The 21841-nt window shown below is 50.1% G+C and overlaps 3 protein-coding genes across 11 annotated transcripts in view; 2 read left to right on the top strand and 1 right to left on the bottom strand.

The window, feature by feature from the left end:
* The window catches only part of LOC122370563 (nuclear export mediator factor NEMF-like), a 28328-nt gene extending 13381 nt beyond the window's left edge, over window positions 1-14947 (top strand). For all 9 annotated transcript variants that reach the window (XM_043346247.1, XM_043346254.1, XM_043346255.1 and 6 more), the window contains exons 2-17: window positions 4994-5072; window positions 5524-5695; window positions 6053-6255; window positions 6843-6976; window positions 7363-7523; window positions 7772-8008; window positions 8383-8669; window positions 8836-8997; window positions 9355-9551; window positions 10070-10250; window positions 10737-10931; window positions 11355-11702; window positions 11874-12132; window positions 12362-12514; window positions 12905-13023; window positions 14398-14947. In XM_043346247.1, the coding sequence (XP_043202182.1) occupies window positions 5014-5072; window positions 5524-5695; window positions 6053-6255; window positions 6843-6976; window positions 7363-7523; window positions 7772-8008; window positions 8383-8669; window positions 8836-8997; window positions 9355-9551; window positions 10070-10250; window positions 10737-10931; window positions 11355-11702; window positions 11874-12132; window positions 12362-12514; window positions 12905-13023; window positions 14398-14599 (3069 nt within the window). In that variant the 5' untranslated portion in view covers window positions 4994-5013 and the 3' untranslated portion in view covers window positions 14600-14947. The remainder of the gene's footprint in view (window positions 1-4993; window positions 5073-5523; window positions 5696-6052; window positions 6256-6842; window positions 6977-7362; window positions 7524-7771; window positions 8009-8382; window positions 8670-8835; window positions 8998-9354; window positions 9552-10069; window positions 10251-10736; window positions 10932-11354; window positions 11703-11873; window positions 12133-12361; window positions 12515-12904; window positions 13024-14397) is intronic.
* Window positions 14948-15803: 856 nt separating this feature from the next.
* Window positions 15804-18646, top strand: LOC122370567 (verprolin-like). Its single transcript, XM_043346260.1, has 3 exons — window positions 15804-16186; window positions 16580-16751; window positions 18058-18646. Exons 1-3 carry the CDS (start codon window positions 16091-16093, stop codon window positions 18492-18494), a joined length of 705 nt encoding a protein of 234 aa, XP_043202195.1. The 5' UTR covers window positions 15804-16090; the 3' UTR covers window positions 18495-18646.
* A 78-nt stretch (window positions 18647-18724) lies between these two features.
* Window positions 18725-21841, bottom strand: part of LOC122370566 (POU domain, class 2, transcription factor 3-like) — a 68268-nt gene continuing 65151 nt past the window's right edge. The window contains exons 8-9 of the mRNA XM_043346259.1: window positions 21567-21770; window positions 18725-21026 (exon numbers count right to left, since the gene is read on the bottom strand). Coding sequence (XP_043202194.1) covers window positions 20828-21026; window positions 21567-21770 — 403 coding nt within the window. The 3' untranslated portion in view covers window positions 18725-20827. The remainder of the gene's footprint in view (window positions 21027-21566; window positions 21771-21841) is intronic.

Here is a 21841-nt window from a genome sequence, read left to right as displayed (position 1 = left end):
ATTCCGAATCTGCATGCAGATTCCGGACAATTTCAAATCGGCTCAAAATGGGCATATAGACCAAACAGGATACGCTGATCACGAATCCGAAGTCCGTTCCGCGGCACATATGAAACTTTTCCCGGAATTTCCGAATCCCGAATCTGCATGCGGATTCCGGACAATTTCAAATCGGCTCAAAATGGGCATATAGACCAAACAGGATACGCTGATCACGAATCCGAAGTCCGTTCCGCGGCACATATGAAACTTTTCCCGGAATTTCCGAATTCCGAATCTGCATGCAGATTCCGGACAATTTCAAATCGGCTCAAAATGGGCATATAGACCAAACAGGATACGCTGATCACGAATCCGAAGTCCGTTCCGCGGCACATATGAAACTTTTCCCGGAATTTCCGAATCCCGAATCTGCATGCGGATTCCGGACAATTTCAAATCGGCTCAAAATGGGCATGTAGACCAAACAGGATACGCTGATCACGAATCCGAAGTCCGTTCCGCGGCACATATGAAACTTTTCCCGGAATTTCCGAATTCCGAATCTGCATGCAGATTCCGGACAATTTCAAATCGGCTCAAAATGGGCATGTAGACCAAACAGGATACGCTGATCACGAATCCGAAGTCCGTTCCGCGGCACATATGAAACTTTTCCCGGAATTTCCGAATTCCGAATCTGCATGCAGATTCCGGACAATTTCAAATCGGCTCAAAATGGGCATATAGACCAAACAGGATACGCTGATCACGAATCCGAAGTCCGTTCCGCGGCACATATGAAACTTTTCCCGGAATTTCCGAATTCTGAATCTGCATGCGGATTCCGGACAATTTCAAATCGGCTCATTTTGCCCATTTTGCCCATTTTGCCCATTTTGAGCCGATTTGAAATTGTCCGGAATCCGCATGCAGATTCGGAATTCGGAAATTCCGGGAAAAGTTTCTCATATGTGCCGCGGAACGGACTTCGGATTCGTGATCAGCGTATCCTGTTTGGTCTATATGCCCATTTTGAGCCGATTTGAAATTGTCCGGAATCCGCATGCAGATTCGGGATTCAGAAATTCCGGGAAAAGTTTCATATGTGCCGCGGAACGGACTTCGGATTCGTGATCAGCGTATCCTGTTTGGTCTATATGCCCATTTTGAGCCGATTTGAAATTGTCCGGAATCTGCATGCAGATTCGGAATTCGGAATTTCCGGGAAAAGTTTCATATGTGCCGCGGAACGGACTTCGGATTCGTGATCAGCGTATCCTGTTTGGTCTATATGCCCATTTTGAGCCGATTTGAAATTGTCCGGAATCCGCATGCAGATTCGGAATTCGGAAATTCCGGGAAAAGTTTCATATGTGCTGCGGAACGGACTTCGGATGCGTGATCAGCGTATCCTGTTTGGTCTATATGCCCATTTTGAGCCGATTTGAAATTGTCCGGAATCTGCATGCAGATTCGGAATTCGGAAATTCCGGGAAAAGTTTCATATGTGCCGCGGAACGGACTTCGGATTCGTGATCAGCGTATCCTGTTTGGTCTATATGCCCATTTTGAGCCGATTTGAAATTGTCCGGAATCCGCATGCAGATTCGGGATTCGGAAATTCCGGGAAAAGTTTCATATGTGCCGCGGAACGGACTTCGGATTCGTGATCAGCGTATCCTGTTTGGTCTATATGCCCATTTTGAGCCGATTTGAAATTGTCCGGAATCCGCATGCAGATTCGGGATTCGGAAATTCCGGGAAAAGTTTCATATGTGCCGCGGAACGGACTTCGGATTCGTGATCAGCGTATCCTGTTTGGTCTATGTGCCCATTTTGAGCCGATTTGAAATTGTCCGGAATCTGCATGCAGATTCGGAATTCGGAAATTCCGGGAAAAGTTTCATATGTGCCGCGGAACGGACTTCGGATTCGTGATCAGCGTATCCTGTTTAGTCTATATGCCCATTTTGAGCCGATTTGAAATTGTCCGGAATCCGCATGCTGATTCAGAATTCGGAAATTCCGGGAAAAGTTTCATATGTGCCGCGGAACGGACTTGGGATTCGTGATCAGCGTATCCTGTTTGGTCTATATGCCCATTTTGAGCCGATTTGAAATTGTCCGGAATCCGCATGCAGATTCGGAATTCGGAAATTCCGGGAAAAGTTTCATATGTGCCGCGGAACGGACTTCGGATTCGTGATCAGCGTATCCTGTTTGGTCTATATGCCCATTTTGAGCCGATTTGAAATTGTCCGGAATCCGCATGCAGATTCAGAATTCGGAAATTCCGGGAAAAGTTTCATATGTGCCGCGGAACGGACTTCGGATTCGTGATCAGCGTATCCTGTTTGGTCTATATGCCCATTTTGAGCCGATTTGAAATTGTCCGGAATCCGCATGCAGATTCGGAATTCGGAAATTCCGGGAAAAGTTTCATATGTGCCGCGGAACGGACTTCGGATTCGTGATCAGCGTATCCTGTTTGGTCTATATGCCCATTTTGAGCCGATTTGAAATTGTCCGGAATCCGCATGTAGATTCGGGATTCGGAAATTCCGGGAAAAGTTTCATATGTGCCGCGGAACGGACTTCGGATTCGTGATCAGCGTATCCTGTTTGGTCTATATGCCCATTTTGAGCCGATTTGAAATTGTCCGGAATCCGCATGCAGATTCGGGATTCGGAAATTCCGGGAAAAGTTTCATATGTGCCGCGGAACGGACTTCGGATTCGTGATCAGCGTATCCTGTTTGGTCTGTATGCCCATTTTGAGCCGATTTGAAATTGTCCGGAATCTGCATGCAGATTCGGAATTCGGAAATTCCGGGAAAAGTTTCATATGTGCCGCGGAACGGACTTCGGATTCGTGATCAGCGTATCCTGTTTGGTCTACATGCCCATTTTGAGCCGATTTGAAATTGTCCGGAATCCGCATGCAGATTCGGGATTCGGAAATTCCGGGAAAGGTTTCATATGTGCCGCGGAACGGACTTCGGATTCGTGATCAGCGTATCCTGTTTGGTCTATATGCCCATTTTGAGCCGATTTGAAATTGTCCGGAATCCGCATGCAGATTCGGGATTCGGAAATTCCGGGAAAAGTTTCATATGTGCCGCGGAACGGACTTCGGATTCGTGATCAGCGTATCCTGTTTGGTCTATATGCCCATTTTGAGCCGATTTGAAATTGTCCGGAATCTGCATGTACGGGATTGATATCAATCTGCATGCAATTATACGAACGTCCTCAGATAACAGTTAAGCCTCTAGATGGCAAAAAGTCTAACAAAGCCTTTTTAACATAAAATATTTTTTCCTTTAATAATCAGAACGCCCAAGACACCCAAGAGTCACGTTATAACTATTGCCAGCTTTCTGTTCATCTCATCAAGATTCATCAAATGAACTGAAATTTGACCTTGAAATGTCATTTTGAAAATTTGATCTTAGGCCAAGGTCCTGACCGGAAAAGCTCATGTTGCATATCAGTTAATCCATATTGTTGAGCTGACCACAGCTGAGGTGTTTTCACCATTCTAGTATGTCCTTATTAAAAGCTGTCATCAAAAAAGCAAGCAAACAAACAAACAAAAACTCTGCTTGAATGAATGTATTGTATGTATAGGTAGTTAAACCTTTGTTCCACCAGGTTACCAAAAAGGTGGTTACTTGACTCAGCTGAGATGGAATAAGCTGTAACTTAAAATTTTGTTTATCTTGTAGGTAGAAAATTGGAAAACTGAATGCCAAAAACTAGTGAGAAAACTAGATTTGGGCTACCATATGCTGGTGAAACCCTACCGGGGAATATCAGGTGTGCACCATCCCCCAGCCCCCTCCCCAGTCAGAAAACAGTTCCCGCTTCACTGCTCAAAGGACACTTGTTTGTGAAGGGAAAAACCGGAAAATGTTTGTCCTGGTTTGTCATGATGAATGAGTTGGTTTACAACTGGAATATAAGGTGGTTTCAATGGGATAGAGATAAATTTTAAAGTAAGTTAACCCTTGTCCGTATAGGGAGGGAAGGGGGTCGAACGAACCCCTTCCTCGGTTTTTGGCGAAAAACTCGCGTAAAAAGTGGCCGATCGTGACGAAACTTTCGCTAGGTATCCTCGAGTTGATCAATTTTACACCTACCCTGAAAATGTCATGACCCTGAGCCCTGACTCAAATGACATTTGACCTGTGATCTACTTTTCGAGTGCATGTTCGGCCGGAATCGCGATTCGGCGTATTTCGGCTCGCATTAGCCGCGCGTTCGCAGTCTTTTCGTAGTTTCACACGTTCAAACATGTGCTATGATGTTGCTCCCATGCATTTGTGTGGGTGTCAAGGTCACCTGAAGGTCAGGTCAGGTCATTGACCTTTGGTGACCTCGGTTCACTTTTTCGAGTTTTACAATTACATGTTTCTAGGCTAGTTTTTTAGCTGATTTCGATTTTAGCAACCATTTGAACATTTAAGAAGTAGTTTTGGTGCCTTCGTAACATGTTACGAAGCTGTCAGAGGCGGTTGACACGTATTTTGAATAGCCGTCACATCCCCTACCAGTTGACCTGACCTGCCCTGACCCGACCTGGTCTAAATGCTTAAAAGACATCAACTCTGATCAAAACTAACATGATATCCGTGATCAGCACCCGAAAATACTCCATAGCAGCGACACATTACTGGTCCGGATTTTCCCGACTTTTGGGTCATTAACCTGACCTGGAAGGTCAACCAATGTCCTAGGACCTTAAAATTTGATAGTATCGGCTTCCTTTCGTCACGGGCAACACGCTCGTTTTTTTCCGCAAAGGTCTAGCTCGATCAGGGGCCAAACGACAAAGGGGGTCCAACGGACCCCTCCCTCCTCCTTATATGTTTGCGGCTGGCAAACTGCGATACGGGCGAGGGTTAAGTTTTATTTTCATATATTAATTTTAATCCTGAACAAATATCTATTTTATATAATCTACAGCATGATACAAAATAACAGTTACCACGTGAATGTCATGTTCCAGAGTGAAGACTCGCCATCACAATGAAGTCCAAGTTCACCACCGTCGATATCATTGCAATGGTAGCCGAGCTAAATGAACGGTGAGTGCTCGTCATGTCATGTGCCTTACAGCTATATTTCTTCTGTACGACCCATGACACATTGTTAGTGATTGGTAACAACAAATGTCTAGATTTGACGAGCATGTTTAACTTAGACGTCTAAATTCTCATGATTGAACCTGAAATGCTTGAATAGACAGAGTGAGTTGGGAGTTGGGACGTTTGAAAAAGCTCTATCTAGCCTGAATTCTGGTTCCGTTCATTCAAAACATTGAAACATTTTTTTATTTAGATAGACATCTTCATTTTGCATTTCTTTATTTTCATGCAATTCATGTAATTCATCTAAACTGTCAACCGTCACGCTTCATTCTTACTTGTACTTGTATGTAGGTACTTGTTGGGTTAGGGCGCATAGCCTCGTTGGGCTCAAGCGTCCGTAGTTGTTGCCGTCCTTGCGCCACGTCACCCTTCACTCTCCGCTTCCCAGGCTGGCCGGTATGCGCGTGGTACAGGTGTACGACACCGACCACAAGACGTACCTGTTCAAGCTGCAGCGGCCCGAGCAGAAGGCGGTGCTGCTGCTCGAGTCTGGCGCTCGCATTCACGCCACAGAGTACGAGTGGCCCAAGAACCCGGCGCCGTCCGGATTCTCGATGAAGGTGAGGTATCGGCGGCAGGTGTCGCGACTTGTTCGATAAATGGGCCATATTTTGATGTGGGCCTGGGAAACAGGAGGGCGAAAGGGGCGTGGGAGTAATTTGATTGGCATCTGTTTATGAGCAGCATTGCCTTAGTTACCTGCTCTGTAGTATAATGGTTGTGTTATGTTTTATGTGTCGACCTTAATTGTGGAACTGTTTATTTACACTCCTGGTGTAATGTATTGCCACACTTTGAAGGAGAATCTCGGAAAAAATGTCCACCGTGACCGTTTACCATAAGATATTCCTACAGAGACCAAGGTTCGCTGTGGCCCGTGCCGTCATATAACCCCGCCCCCGCTCTCCGTTACACAGCTGAGGAAGCACATCCGCAACAAGCGTCTGGAGTCGATCCGCCAGCTGGGGGTGGACCGGGTGGTGGACCTGCAGTTCGGCTCGGGAGAGGTGGCCCACCACGTCATCCTCGAGCTGTACGACAGGGGCAACCTGGTGCTGACAGACCACCAGTACACGATCCTCAATATCCTGCGGCCGCGCACCGATGCCGAGAGCGTCAGGTGAGAAGTAGGGGAGGAAAATAGTGAAAGAGAAACTGATTTGAGAGTGTTAACCAGGTGTATTTGAGAGCGTGTTGTGCGGTTTCTCTTTGTTATATATTACAAAAGTCCTTTTTGATGTTAAAATGTCATGCTCAGGGGTGTTCACGGGCACCGCAAACTGCTGAGTGCGGTGTGTGCGGTGCGTCCAGCAGGCGTGGGGGTAGGGGATGGGTAGGCGGTTCTGACGTCACGGCTGCGTGCGGTGGACGGTTCCCTGTGGCCGGTCCCGACCGACCACAGCGGTCGCTGTGTGCGGTGACGGAAGGATGACGTAGGGACGCAGTGGGCGGAGCTTAGAGTCTGTGTACGGTCCGACCGCACACAGGGGCCCATGAACAGCCCTCTGATTTTTATGTTTCTGTGCTGGTCAAATTTTACGTCACTTGCATTAGAGAGGTTTCCTGCAAGTTTGACACTGATGTCTAACGGGAAACACACGGCCCCTGTCCAGGAAACATTGAATCGTACTTTAGCACAAGCTAACAGCGCTGTTCTGTTCATTTTTACTCACCCATCTCTCCTTTCTCCCTCCGCTACGGCCCCAGGTTCGCCTCAAAGGAGAACTACCCGCTGGACAAGGCGCGTCTGTACGAGACCCGCTCGGAGCAGCAGCTGCGGGAGGTACTGTCCGTTGCCAAGGAGGGGGACGTGCTCAAAAAGATCATCAACCCTCATCTGGGTAAGGAGCGGCACTCGGGACTGGGTTTGTGGTTGCTGATGTTTGCTACTTGCGGGTTAAAGATAAATTCGATGCTTACGAACTCGATTTGTTTGGATTTTTTTTCGCTGTTTCAAATGCGTCCGACGTTGTGTTATCTGTTGAAGTGACCACTCTGGCTGAAAGGTTAGTCATTTAATCCTCATCATGTACCCATCCTCACTGTCCTATGTCCCGATTCCAATTTCTCGCCTTTTCACGGTTCCCGACCCTCTTCCATGTAATTGCTCCTTTCACTCCTGACAGGTTTCTTTCTCCACACCATTTATTTTTTCCGCCACTTTCGTATATGGATTGAAATGGAAAAGAGAATTAATCCTGAAACTGACACACCATACCGCCGGCAGACTTTGGCGCCGCGCTGATCGAACATCTCCTGCTGGAAGCGGGTTTTCCGGCGCAGGCGCGGCTCGGACACGAGTTCCATATTGAGGAGGACATGCATCGACTGGTGGGAGCCATCCGCGCCGGGGAGGCGGTCCTCAGAAACGAACAGCAAGACTTCAAGGTGGGCGTCGTTTGGATGGTCGGATTGAGGTTGGAATGGTCTGTAGGACGTATGTAGGCTGTACCGACTATGGCTCCTAAATTTTGATTTTTTTTTATGGTGAAAGTTGAGGCATATGCTTTATTGCCCTCTGTCTATTGATATCATTTTGAAGGATCGTATGAGACAGTGTCTTGCACTTATCATATTCTTTTAAAAGCCGACATTCCGAAAAGTGCAACTTTTAACCACCACCCCCTCCCGTTCAGGGTATCGTCACCTACCGCGTGGAACGGCGCTCGGCCGGCGGTCAGAAGGGCGGCCAGAAGGGCGGCTCCGGCGCCGGCGGAGACACGGAGATGGTCACCTACCAGGAGTTCCACCCGCTGCTGTACGCGCAACACGCCGACCAGCCCCACCACACCTTCCTCAGCTTCACGGCGGCGGTCGATGAGTTCTTCAGCAAGCTGGAGAGCCAGAAACTCGACATGAAGGCAGTTCAGCAGGTTAGAGAAGCGGAAGAGATGGTGTTGGTAAAGGAGAGAGTTTGGAGGCTGGGCTGCGGTGTGGTGTGTGGAAGGAGGGATTCTAATTCTGATAAATATGATCATTTTTAGCATAATTGTGATACGCTTTGATTTGGTTATGGTTTTTATAACGTTTTATCGATTTTTAGGGCTAGATAAGGCCCACAGTTGCCGTGCGTCAGTTTGTAAAATACAATAGTGCCCCGGGGAACTGTAGAATTCGAGTGGAGCCCGTAGCTCATTCATGACGTTGTAATCCACATTTAGTGGTGTCCCCCAAGGATCTGTGCTCGGGCCATTCCTATTTGTACTTGAAAGTTCGTGGCAATTTATGGCATCTGACGCCGTTTCAGGAGCGGGAGGCACTGAAGAAGCTGGATAACGTGCGCCGCGACCACCAGCGGCGGCTGGAGGCACTCGAGCTTGCCCAGCGCGACGACAGATGGCGCGCAGAGCTCATCACCAGCAATGCACAGCTAGTGGACGGCGCGGCACTGGTGGTGCGCTCCGCCCTGGCCAATCAGATTGACTGGCGCGAAATTGGTCGGATCGTACAGGAGGCGCAGAAGCGCGGGGACCCCGTGGCGCGCTCCATCAAGGCCCTGAAGCTGGAGACGAACCACATCACCATGCTTCTGCAGTAAGTCAGAATGATGTGAGCTGGTAGTCCAATTACATTGACAAATCTACTAGCTATATTGCCAACCGATTTCTTTACCGTGACTTATTTATTGTTATGTGTCATCAATGTCTTCATTCAACCCCTAAGGCGCCACCCCACTCCTACCCCTCCATACCATCCACAGCGACCCGTACCAGGAGGAGTCCGACGAGGACGATGAGGACGGCAGTGAGGACGGCCGGGAGGACGCGGCTCCTCCGGCCGAGAAGGCCGACCAGTCGTCCCACATCCGACCGATGCTGGTCGACATAGACCTGGACCTGTCGGCGCTGGCCAACGCCACCAGGTCAGGACTGAAAAGGGCGTCAGGGGTCAGGGACGCCCGTCTCGGGGCGGGGTCAGGGCCTAGGGACAACTCCGGGGCGGAGCTAGGGACGACGCTTCGGAGACTGGGTCAGAATCGGCTACGCCGCACCCGCTAATTGAAGAAGGGGAGGATGGGACTGTGCGAACGTTGTTCATATTTTTTCTTTTCTTTTTTGGCTGCTGCCAGATAGTTTTGTGACATTTTTGAAATTCCTGTCATTTTTTAGCAAAAAAAAAGAAAAAAAAACTGACGGATAATTTCCTAGTAAGGACGCACATGTTATGTCCACCCCTCTGTTCCTTACTTCTGAGTTCTGACCCTCCCGGCCTGACGCAGGTACTTTGGCCAGAAGCGGACAGCGGCCAAGAAGCAGCAGAAGACCATTGAGTCTTCGTTCAAGGCCATGAAGTCTGCGGAGCAGAAGACCAAGCAGACCCTGAAGGAGGCGGCCACCATCGCCAGCATCAACAAGGCGCGTCGCGTGCACTGGTTCGAGAGGTTCCTCTGGTTCATATCGTCGGAAAACTACCTTGGTAAGAGGTGTAACACAGGCAGGGGATGGTATTTTGGGAAATCCTGGGATGGAGGGACGGAAGCTAAGGTTTGCTAACAGTTATAGATCGGCACCGATGCCAATTTGGACATTAGTTATAGCAGACGGGTGTGTTTTTGTGCTTTTTAATCATTGTGGAAACCTACTTTTTGTGGATTACTCGGTATTTTAAGAACGGATGTAGCTGTTCTGAGCTGCATGGTTAAATCCTTACGGACATTAACACTGACAAGCGTGCCATTTCTAATGGACTTTGCCGGCACAGGTCGTTTTTCTTTGGCGATTAAATATGTTATTGGTCTTATTATATTTTAGTGCTCATGTATTGGAAACATCAATATTGCCTCCGTTTTTTTTTTTCAGCATAGGGTCTTCATTGTTTTTACGCTTGGTTTCCATGCACACTGCAGATTCTACAGCTGCAGCTGTAGATCCTTTCCACTGCCCATCAAAAATGTGCTTTCCAACAAGTCAACGCTCATTTCTCATGCCGGGCAGTGCTGGGAGGACGGGATCAGCAGCAGAACGAGATCCTGGTACGACGCTACCTGAAGCCGGGCGACATTTACGTGCACGGTGACCTGCACGGTGCAGCCTCGCTCGTGGTGAAAAACCCCACCGGCGCAGAGGTACCGCCGAAAACACTGAACGAGGCCGGATCGTTCGCTGTCTGTAACAGGTGAGTGGACGGGGCTAGGGAGTGGGTGATGGGTTGAGGAGTCGGGTGATTGGTTAGGGTTTGTGATTGATTCTGAGTGAAATTTGAGATGAAATATGAGGCCATGCGAAGTTTGAGTGAAAAGACAAGATAGGCGCAGCTGTGAATGGCTGGCGGTGGGAAGTTGTAGCGAAGGGAAATGTGTGCGTGCTGGGCAGTCTAGCTAGGACAGTGTTTCATGCAAACATCGAAGAATGCTAAGTATGATACGTACGTGATGGTATCAGCGTTTTTAAGCATTCCCAGGGGGGGGGGGGTATAATAGCTTATGCAAGGGGGACGTTCTTTAGTTGTTTTTTTTTTTCGATCGAATAGTCACATACCTAACAAATCGTTATTTTCTACCAACATTATTGGCTATATATTATTGTGACGTTCAGCAATAACGATGTCGATTCCAGAGCTGTCTCTCACCCAGTCCCCGCCACCCGTCCTCGTCTGTTCCAGCTCGGCCTGGGACGCTAAGATCGTCACCTCCGCCTGGTGGGTGCACGCCCACCAGGTGTCCAAGACGGCGCCGACTGGCGAGTACTTAACCACCGGTAGCTTCATGGTGCGCGGCAAGAAGAACTACCTGCCGCCCTGTCAGCTTACGCTCGGATTTGCAGTGCTGTTCAAACTGGAGGAGAGCTCGATAGAGAGGTGGGTGGGGCGGGGAGAGCGAGGATGAGGAACTATTATGCATTTCAAGCTCAGGTGAGCGTTAAATGGGTGCTTGGAAAAGAGTGGAGGTACTGTCAGTCTGTCTGGTCACTGGTCAGGGTTGTTACGGCAATATTGGCTGTGGCGAATGGGTCGCTTGCTGATTTTGATTTAGTTATACGTTTTGTTTCTGAGGTGGTTTGAATCTGTTTGGATTGATATTGGTAAGCACCAGTGCATATGATTAGCTGCACATTCAGTTGCTTACTTCTGCTCGCACATCAGATAATTCAACTTTTGATTTCACTGCTTCAAAAGACATCATGGCGTACCTATTCCTGTCTCATCTCTAGTGTAGCTATCATTATGTCAGACAATTCACACCAGTCACTTCATCTGACGTTCTACGTTTTCCACCTCCAGGCACCGCGGGGAGCGGCGGGTGAGGACGGTAGACGCGGAGGACGGTCCTCGACCCACACCAGCCGCCGAGGAGCCGTCCTCACCAGTCGGGGACGAGGATGGAGCGCGGGAGGACGGAGCGGCGTCCTCACAGGACGGAGAGGATGAGAAGGAGGACGCCGGGGAGAAGGATTCTGAGGATGAGAAGGAAGAGAAGAAGGACGATTCTGAAGAGGAGGAAAAGGAAGAGACGACGGGCTCAAAGGAGGAAGAGAAGGATTCGGGGGATGAAGATGACAAGGGAGAGAGTGAGGAAGACAATGAGTTCCCTGACACGAACGTGGAAGTGAAGCATCTCAAAGGCAGCAAGTAAGTTGTAAACAATACTGAATAACATGCACAATTCACATGCCCTATCAATTTGGTTTCTATGTTTCATGTATGCAACCTTCGGGCATATTTTCATGCTATATGATCGAACGGTTGCGGCCGGACCTTTTGTCTCCGCTGAACCCCACTAACAGTGTTTTCCATCGACAGATTCACGGTGGAGGTAACCTCCCCCACCGACTCCCGCCCTGCCGACAACCCGTTCCCGAAGCTGCCCGGGCCCAAACCGGCCGCCGCACGGCGCGGCGGCAAGAAGCCGACCGGCCCGCCACCTGTCGGCAAGGAGAAGAAGCAGAACTGCGCGCCGCCGCCGCAGCCGCGCGGCAAGCGCTCCAAGATGAAGCGCGCCAAGGAGAAGTACAAGGACCAGGATGATGAGGAAAGGGAGGCTCGAATGGCGATCCTTCAGGTAAGGAACATCGCTGTACTCAGACTATGGGTTTCATGATGATAGACATAATCATCATACACGACACTCTAGGTGGAAGTTGTTGGTGTTTCTGAACAGATTCTGCATTTTGCAGACTTAGTTATGAATGCACCTATGGATTCAACAGCTCCATGCTTTGTACTGCTCCGTCACTCTGAACTCTGCTGTTTATCAGTGCGCTGACCTGTGATCCCCTCCCCCCGGTCAGTCGGCCGGCCGGTCCCAGGCGGTAGTGGCCGAGGAGAAGCGCCAGCAAGAGCAGCAGGAGCGTCAGCAGCGTCAGCAGGAACAGCAGGAGCGCCGCCGGCAGCAGCAGAAAGCGCGACAGGAGGCAGCAGACGACGAGGGCGATGACGACGAGGTGAGGTTCTCAGGGGTCACGGGGAATGGTGTGGTCACATAGGTACAGACGCTGAGGCCGAGACTGATTCTGTTTTCAAGTGGTCGTTCATGAGTGTTAGTATCAGAAAACACTTTTGTCTTCATGTGTCTTTAGTTGAATGCATGGAGTATGCATTGTTTATTCATCATATACGCATCTACTATATACGCAGTAAATGTTATCGACGAAAAAAACGCGCTGTGAGTAGATTTTGTGGTAGAGTTCTTCAACACTGGTGACTATGCGACAGAACTGCCAGATCCTGTGCTTTGCAGTTCTGACCGATCACCGTCTCTACATAGGTTACCGTGCCGCAAGACTGTCAGATTCTGTCCACTATTATATCTGACGGATGGCTGTACATTATAGGTGACCGTGCCACAAGACTGTCAGATTCTGGAGGAGCTAACCGGCCTTCCTGTGGAAGAGGACGAACTCCTGTACGCCGTACCTGTCTGTGCGCCGTGGTCCACCGTTCTTGGATACAAGTAAGTTGGTTAATCGGTTATCCCCCTCCAGAATGGCTTTTACAGCGGGTAATCTACCTGAGGAGTGTATTCCACTCTGAGCGCCTTATAGAGTGCCCTGCCGCCACCCCAGCCAACTCCGCTCTGTCCTACCCTAGCCATCCCGCTCTGTTACCCCCTCCCCCAGCCGATGGCAACGAGTCGATGTTGAGTCTGAGCGCAGACGCTAGTTGGAAATATGTGTGGCGGTTGCGGTGAAAGAGCATCGACTGAGGTACGGTAACTGAACATTGATTGAAGTGGTATGTCGAGTACCCGAGTCTGACTAAATGCTACTGTATCCAGGGAGAGTAAACCTGCAGCCTTCATCTGTTTGACTACATATATACTCTGCTGGTTTAAATTGAACCTTAAAGGTAACATAAGTTACCCATTATGTAATGTAATGAACTAATTGAAAACTTCTTTCCTTTGATATTTGACAAACTGAACATGAAAGGGCTCCCGTGATGTTTTTTTTTTATGAATGCACTCCACCGGGTTCAATCGCAGTCGTATTACCCGATCCCATCCAAATTGGCTGTTAGTAGCCTGTTCTGTCTCTCACTGCTAACTGATAAGTGCTCTCGGATGGGTAACGTTTCCGCGTTATGCCCTAGTCTGCCCGTCACACCCCTCGCACAACTGGGAAATGACCGGGTCACCCATCCATCAGACGGGCTCGGACCGCGCTCTCGTCTCCCCGGGCCGGAACTGGCCAGGTGAACCTAACAACCATCCTTGGCTGTGCGCTTTTTACGGCTCGACCATCTGTGTCAGAACTGCTCGGCTGTGCTCAGCGTCTGTCTCAATTACCGCGCACCTCTTTCAGCCGCCATACGGCTCACAGACCTCGCTACATAGTGATGGTGCAGACATAAATCGCTAAAGGATTTAACGCATCCCCTGACTGTGCTGGGTAATGACCTGTGTGCCTTTGAAGCTGGTGTGTTATGGATAAAAAGTCTGAAGGTGACTCCGATTCCAGCTATGTGGATCGCTGTTGTCAAGGTAGCGCCTCTGGAGCGAGCGAGTTTTTGGAGCGGGTTCAAGGCCCCGACATAAAAGGGTGATATTTATTTGTGGTGTTTTTGCATCGTATTGTCACAAGGTACTCAGTGGCAGGTTATTCGTTAGTTTTGATATTTAGTTACCGTTTTGTGCTATTTTGTTTTATCAAAGCTCATTCATTCATTTGACATTTGTAGTGTTTTTGTTTGCAACTTCTCTCCCATCTTACCCGTCCCAGTGTGTGTTTGTCCATGCCCTTGAGGACCTCAAACCCTTAGCTGCACAAGTGCTACATACCAACGTGAAGACCTTAGCCTTCCAAGTAACCACATCATCCGCCGGCAGGTTCAAAGTCAAGCTGACTCCCAGTGCAGGGAAGAAGGGCAAGGCGGCCAAGACGGCCGTCCAGTCGTTCCTCACGGACAAAGCCGCCACGCCGCGCGAGCGGGACCTGATCAAATCGGTGCGACTAGAAGACGTCACCCGTAACTTCCCCGGCCGTGTGAAGGTCGTCCTGCCGCAGGCGGCAAGGGCCAAGAAGAAGTAGACACCTTGCTCCAATAGGAGCACGGTGAAGGTGTTATCTTGTCGCCGATTGGCTGTCGTGATGCGCCGGTCGTTCTGACTGGGCCGATGGGCGGCCACTTGTTGAGGCTTTCCGGGAATGTGATGATGGACGTTTGTTATAGCTTATGTGGGGACTTCGGGGGTGGTTGTGAGGGTGTTGTTTGGGCCTGATACCGGTCGGGCTAGTCCAATGTCATGGCGCATCAATTAGTGTGGGTACTGGCCTTTGGGTACAACGTGTCCTGTTTACCATAGTGATTTACCGCTATTTTCAATGTGACGAGACATAGTCGGTGCTCACTGGCAAATACAACAATTTTGATATCCATTTCTTTTCTTATTACTGTCGCACGGTCTCGTTAGAACGCTCGCTCCGCTCGCTCCAATAAACTCATCATAGTCCGAGAAACACAAAACAGGAGCAACCCCGTGGCTCCGCACGCACGTATACAGAGGCTACGTATAACTTCGCCGCGAGGTGTCACTAGTGTACACCGCCCGAAGGTAGGCAGCTGTGCCGCAGCGCACTAGCTCCGTGCGGGGGCTACTTATAACTTTGCCGCTAGGTGTCACTGGTGTACACCGCCTGAAGGTAGGCTGTGCCGCAGCGCACTAGCTTCACTGCCGAGTCCCGCGCAGTATGGTATTCGGAACGGAGCCGCACAACTGATCGCCGTGCGACTCCTCGCAAGAAATATCCTGATCTATCTCAACTTTATTTTGGTGAGAAAAATGTCGAAATTTTTGCATTGATTGATGGACTACATATCGAGCGTTTAGTGTTGGGACTTTGAACAGTTGTCATCTAGGCATCGGAACTCAAAAGAGTGAGGACGTAGGCCACCCATCTCTTAGATTCGGATTATTTAACTATGATAATGTTGCTGATACAATTTTGAAGACGTTTATATCAGTAAACTATAAATTATATTTGTAGGATTCAAGCTACAGCATTTTTGTTTGTTTTTCGTTTCGTGCCATCTTGTTATATGTAACGCTATTATTTTTATGACAACGTCGACTTTTCAAACTGCCTTAGGCATAAGCTAGCAACATATCAGACGCAGCATTGAACTTTCAAGTAGCGTAATTCGTAAACGCAAATTTAGAAGCCAGTCAAATCTCCCGATGAAGCAGCTCTTTCATCAGAAAAGCTCCTGATAAAAAGGTTGAATTTCTATTTTGCAACGCAATTAAAAGTGTTGATGATAAAACAGGACAGGATCCATTCAGATCTATTTATTAGAAACTTACAAATAACTGTAACTCAAAATTAGATTTGGGTTGATGAAATCATCGAGTGTTTCGCTTATCCACACGGTACATCTGGCAACTGACAGCGTGACCTAAGATGCGGAATATTCAATTCGACTATTCGGTGACGTTCTACTTGACACGTTGTCCTTTACTGCGATCCCTTGATCAATTTGGTCGGTATTTTGGTGTGCTGTGATAACATTTAGATGGGAAAATGGGTGACAGTAATTGGCTGTCAGATTTCGACGATGATTTGGTCAACTATCGAAGCTTGTTCACAACATACCTTCCTGAGTTATCTGAATTGGAGGTAAGACGACCGTTCTATTCACCAAACCCCGGGCTCGCAACAACCATAGCAGTAAACGTTACAATGGAACAGCCTGTCTCATGCTATAGGTATAATGCGATCACCGGCTTAGCGTGAGCAGTTATTTCTCTTATACCTGCTTGGAACGCTCATGTAGCTGTAGGTCCTCAACAGTAATTCTGCTTAGGGTGACCATGACCTCGCTAAACCTAAGCGTATGTGCCATACCCGTCTCCCCAAAATTGGTGCGTAACTGAATTCGTGGCCTGCTTCTGGATGGATATTGTCTTACATATGTCGTCTTCCATCCCTTCTCCATGCTCAAAAGCCATGTCACATGTGCTCACCTAAACAAACTTTCTCCGACCTCCCCCCTCTTTCTCTTTCTCGTAGCTGTCTCCCCAGCGGCGGCGTGACCTCCGGCAGCGCGTTTTCTTCTTCTGCGCGGTCACCTCAATGGTCCTGCTGCTCCCGTCTGCCATCGTTATCCTCCTAGCCGTGCGTCTGCATTCCCGGACCGACTCAGCTCTGGCGCTCGTGGCCTACGCGGCGTTCGCTCTCTCAGGTCAGTGAATAAGGGAGCTGCTCTTCTCGTGACCAGTGAGGTCTCGCTATTTTGTTATGGTTTGAAAACTATCGAAAATTTGGTCCGTTTCCTAGCTGAAGAATGAATCAATGCTCCAATCCTGATGTGATTTTATTTAAATTAGGACATGGGCTCATATTATGTTTTTCCATCGGTGTTTTGTTATGAGGGTACAGGTCCGTCGAGAAAATGGAAACGTGTCCTTTCCTTTGCCTGTTGAGGAAATATACTGGCTTCTTTTTTATAAACGAAACGGAAGCTTGCTGAGCTAATTGCTCTGAGCGTTTAACCCTATTAGTGGCAGGCTCCTGGCTACCCCCTATTAGTGGCAGGGGGGGGGGGGGCTGTTTACGACCCCCCCCTTGATATCTCGAGATCTAACGGGCCCATTTTCAAAATTCAAACGGCATTCGATTTCGCTCAACGTGATCTACATTTCTAAAAAATAAAAATTAAAAAATGTCAATAGGGGGTAGAGGGGGGTAAAAACGGGCAAATTGCAGATACATTTTAGATTGTTTATCACGGCCAGGTTTCTGAACCAATCTTAACGCAACTTTTGCCGATCGATAGAGAATGAACCAGGAATTCACATGGATCCTAAAAATATGCATTTTCAAAAAGCATAGGTAGATACAGATCATTGAGATTGGGGGTACACAAAAAGTATAGTAAATAAGGTGTTTGTTGGTACTGTTTCTAAAAAGGGTGGTAATGGTCTTGTTATGTTACAATTTTCTTATGAGACAACGACTACAATTGTATTGGTCATGCATAGGCGGTGTCAGGGCACCTATGTTGGGAGGTAAAACATAACCCCCCTTTTTGGACGCCTGGATCCGCCTATTATAGCAAAAACGTGTCAAAAGAAGATGCACAATAACTGTATATGTTATCACATGATACCTTTCATTCACTGTTCGTAAAACTGGTGCAGCATCGTGATCTTCGCCCATATGACTCGCTTCACGAATAGGACCCCCCAATTCCCAGTGCTCTGGAGCCGCCCCTGGTAAAGTTATGAACTTGAAATTTTCAGGGAATGTGCCCAATTTAGTTTTAGGAAAAGTCAGAAAATTTCAGCATCGTAGCTTCAGCGGTTTCGGAGATATTCCCGAAAAACCTGAGGGGTGGATAAAAACACCCCCCCCCCCCTGCCACTAATAGGGTTAACTTGGTCTCATCATTCTTGGCTATTTATCTTGCGTTAAATTTCTTTAGAACCCATTACGAGTTAGAACTATTGTTTTGGCCGAGCATGACCCGTCTGTGTCCTCCGTTTCAGTGACCGGGGTGGGTTTCGTGTTCTGGCGCGGCCTAGCTCTCTGTCGGGCTATCCGCCGGTCGGTCCGTGTCCACGGGCCCGGCCAGCCGGACACAGCAGCAGTGGACGAGGAGTCGGCGCTGCTGGGCCCGTCGACTCTCATCTGCACCTACCCTCCGATACCCCCGCCGCCTCCGCCGCTGCCGTCACAGCCCCTGCTGGCGCTGCCGCCCCCGCCGCTGCCGCCGCCGCCTCCCCCTCCGTCCGGGTCACTCGTCATCCGCCCCCCGGCCGTCAAACTACCCGCCCCGGTCTCCACCACGGCTCGACCAATCCTGGCCGAGCCCCGCTGCCAGGCCCCGCCCACTGCAGTGGCCTTGACCTCGGGCAGGCGGTCACCGGTAGGTGGCGACACTGAAAATCCATTGAACGATGATGACAAGCCGTTACTAGAGTAGAGACGTAGGTGCTATAGAAATAGTTGTGAAACGTGACGTTTCTGTCGTTTTATTTTAAATTGTTTCCAGTCCATTTGGCGTGTTTTTTTTTTTGCAATGCTTTTGGAACTTCTGCATACAATCGTTTCCAAATAAAAACCGTTTTCAGGTAACTATCTTTAGCACGTCTTTAGCACATAAACCGTCACTATCTTATAAGTTCCCGTTTACAGCACCATGTCAAACACCTCTGACAGTACAGTTTTGTATTTCGTGTGTCTACAAAATAATTAACAAAGCAGCACAATGACGATGTTTGCGTACACGATAATTAACGCCGCCATTAGGTACAACAGTCTTCTAGCGAAATATAGTTAATTTTAGAATTAACACGGTGTCCACACCGCTCAAACACTGGATCACTGAGTGATCGCCGAAGAAAATAACTAAACACCCTGTAAATACACCAACGGCGCGGCTACCGAACACTTTACAAAAATATCCACATGTATTTACACGGACATGCACCCACGCAGAACCATTCACACATTCGGTCGTGGAGGGGGTCGACTCTGTGGGGTTCTACCGCTCTCTACCGCATTCTACCGACAGCGAGACAAACCTAGCCGCCGATCGCCACCCCCCAGCATGGAACTGATCTGAGATACAGGTACAACGTAACCCTAGAGGACCCGTGGAACAAAACGAAACACTCGGGGCGCGCTCGCGCGTGTGTGTATGTGTGTCGGGTCTCGCCTCCCCCGCGGCCGCTGCGGGCCGGGCCATGCTCGTTACCTGAGGAAGCGACTAGTGGGGAGACACGATCAGCTGCCACTCCCCGGCTACTCGGCGACGGTCGCGCGCGCACGAGCGCCTCACGCACGCGACAAAACACGGCTTGTACCTTCGCGCAACTGCGCCCGTCGGTGGCGCACACTCATGCAAGCAGGCGGGAACAACACACAGAACGGAGTTACACGCACGCACACACGCGTGGCGAGGCCTCGCCGAAATATGACCGACTCGGACATCCAACGATCTCGCTCCCAACCAGGAACAGTGCTCCCTATTAGCCGGGCTTTGCGCGCACATTCACGGAATATATCGTATTACTATCTACAGGGCGCACTGCGTAATCAATCTATATGTGGTGCTCCTGTGAGCGCGCTTCGCGTTGAGCCCATTCGCCCACGTTGGACCTCGCGTGATAAGTTAATACCAAATAGGAACTGGTGTGCCCTTTGTAGGTATGCATGTATCTATATTCACCATCAAATGTGAGTGTTTGTGTATTCATTTTGTGTGTTAGCGTGGCTAATGTACGACCAACTGTGTCCTTGTGTATGATATGCGTACATTTTATGCTTTGTGTGTGGGAGTGTACCCTGTCTGTCAGTCAGTGGCGCACCCGGCTCGGGCCGGGGTCTGGAAGACAGGCGGCAGCCCTCCCTCCGTGTCCCTTTATAGACCACGCTCAAAGCGTTACGTCTCTGTGTCTATCACTCGCACTGGTCAGTGGGCGGCGGCCGAGGCGCCTCCCGTCACTGCTCGGCAGAATCTGATGGAAAACGGCGTCTACACCCGGCTCCGCGCGCCAGCAGGGCTGGTCGTGCCGGACTGGGTCGGCGTGTCCCGGGGCCGGCTCACGCCGGCCAGCGGCCCGGAGGCGTGGTCAGTCGCTCGGGGGACGGGGCGCCGCTGAAGTCGTATACGGCTCCGCCCGACGGCTGCTCGTGGCTGGGTGGCTCCAGTCGGGCGCGACGGTAGCCGTGCGCCAGCAGACCGCGCTCCGGCGGAGCCCCGTACGCCCCGTCGTACTCGCGGCCTAGCTCCGGTCGAGAGCGCAGCAGCCCCGTGCTGAAGTTAGCCAGGTTGAGACCGCCGCTGTTGCCTCGAGGATCAGAGCGGTACTCGCCCGAGAGCAGGGCTCGGATGTGACCCAGTTGTCCCGGTGGGCCATACGCGCCGGGGCTGGGCGACTGCGTGCCTGGGCAGCAGAGAGACGGGTCGTACCCCGCCCTCGGAGAGTCCATTCGCAGATCGGCCGCCTCCGCCGGCTCGTAGCCGTGCTCAGAGCTTCTCTGGGGTGAATTCATGCTAAAGCCGACGTGTGGAGGTGCGTCCGTACCGCGACTCGGCGGCGGAGAGCGTTTGGTAGCCGGTGCGGCGGAGTTGAGGTTGTAGTCCGGTGGCGGCGCCTCGAAGTCCCTCTCTGCGGCCGGCGCTGGCGGCGGATCCATGTTAGACCGTGTCGGCGCCGCCGAGCCAGGCTGAGCCGGCGGCGGCGGCGGCGCGTCGTGGAGCGGTCTGGGTGGCGTGCGGCTGGGTCCCGGCTCGGCCCAGCCCAGTGAGGGTCAGTCCTTGTACGGATTTCCCGGCGAACTGGCGGCAGTGTACTGCGGCAGCGGTGACGACATCGGCGGCGAGATGGGCGACGGCAGCGAGTGCGGCGACGGCACTGAGCCGCCAGAGTTGGCTGACGAGTAGGTCGGGAACGACGGCTGCGGCGAGCCCATCGACGCCGTCGGCGTACTGATCCGCTTCTGCTTCTGTCTACTGTAACAAAGGCGGCGTTACTCGTAAACGGCACGAACCTCGTGGCTAGCAGCATGACCTAAGGCGATCTGGGGAAGATTATGCCGAAAGTCTGCATGTCATTAGGAAATGATTCTATTGTTCGTATTCCGAGGATTATTTTGCTAAGTGTATCACTTTGGTGGCATGGAACATGTGGTATTAATTATGCATAAAATGCATACTTGAGTAGCGCTCATTAATGATCACGCGATGGCAACAATCAACTATGAGCCAAAATAAGAGCAGCAATGCATTCGAATGTATCCATGGTTACTTTTCCATGACTTTAAATACACAATGGCTGACGTTTACAAGGCAACACTAACGAATAATAAAAACACATTTCCCGTAAGATAATAAAGCTTTCCTTATGGCACCCACGAGAGACCAGACTTTCTTCTAACAAATTCATTAACTTTAATTTTCGATACATCCCAAACGTTAACTACCGAATTATATCCCTCAGCGCCCTCCGTGTCCCGACAGTGCTGTGCCAAGGTCCCGCGGTGTGCTTACCGGTTGCAGAACCACACTCGGACCACCTCCTTCTCCATGAGCAGGTGGCGGCCCAGGATGGAGATCTCCTCTGAAGTTGGTTTGGGGTTCTGGTTGAACGCCTGCTCCAGCGCCACGCGCACGCCCGTCTCGATGGATGTACGCTTCTTGCGCCGGCGGCCCATAGAATCGGCCGTGCTGTGGGGCGGCGTGACGTGCGACGGGCTGCGGGCGAGGGGGCAGGGGAGGGTTATTTGAGGCAGGCAGTGTGAGGCTGATGAAGAATTAGCATTTAG

Source organism: Amphibalanus amphitrite, unplaced genomic scaffold (genome assembly GCF_019059575.1).
Source record: "Amphibalanus amphitrite isolate SeventyFive unplaced genomic scaffold, NRLGWU_Aamphi_draft 001145F_arrow, whole genome shotgun sequence".
Taxonomy (NCBI): domain Eukaryota; kingdom Metazoa; phylum Arthropoda; class Thecostraca; order Balanomorpha; family Balanidae; genus Amphibalanus; species Amphibalanus amphitrite.
Note: the sequence above shows the minus strand (reverse complement) of the source record. Positions and strands in the feature narration are given on the sequence as shown.

Excerpts from the sequence above, each read along its gene's own strand:
- LOC122370567 (XM_043346260.1), top strand. The coding sequence starts at position 16,091 with ATGGGTGACAGTAATTGGCTGTCAGATTTCGACGATGATTTGGTCAAC. Across the intron at positions 16,187-16,579 it reads CTGAGTTATCTGAATTGGAG|CTGTCTCCCCAGCGGCGGCG; the intron begins GTAAGACGACCG and ends TCTTTCTCGTAG. Across the intron at positions 16,752-18,057 it reads CGCGGCGTTCGCTCTCTCAG|TGACCGGGGTGGGTTTCGTG; the intron begins GTCAGTGAATAA and ends CCTCCGTTTCAG.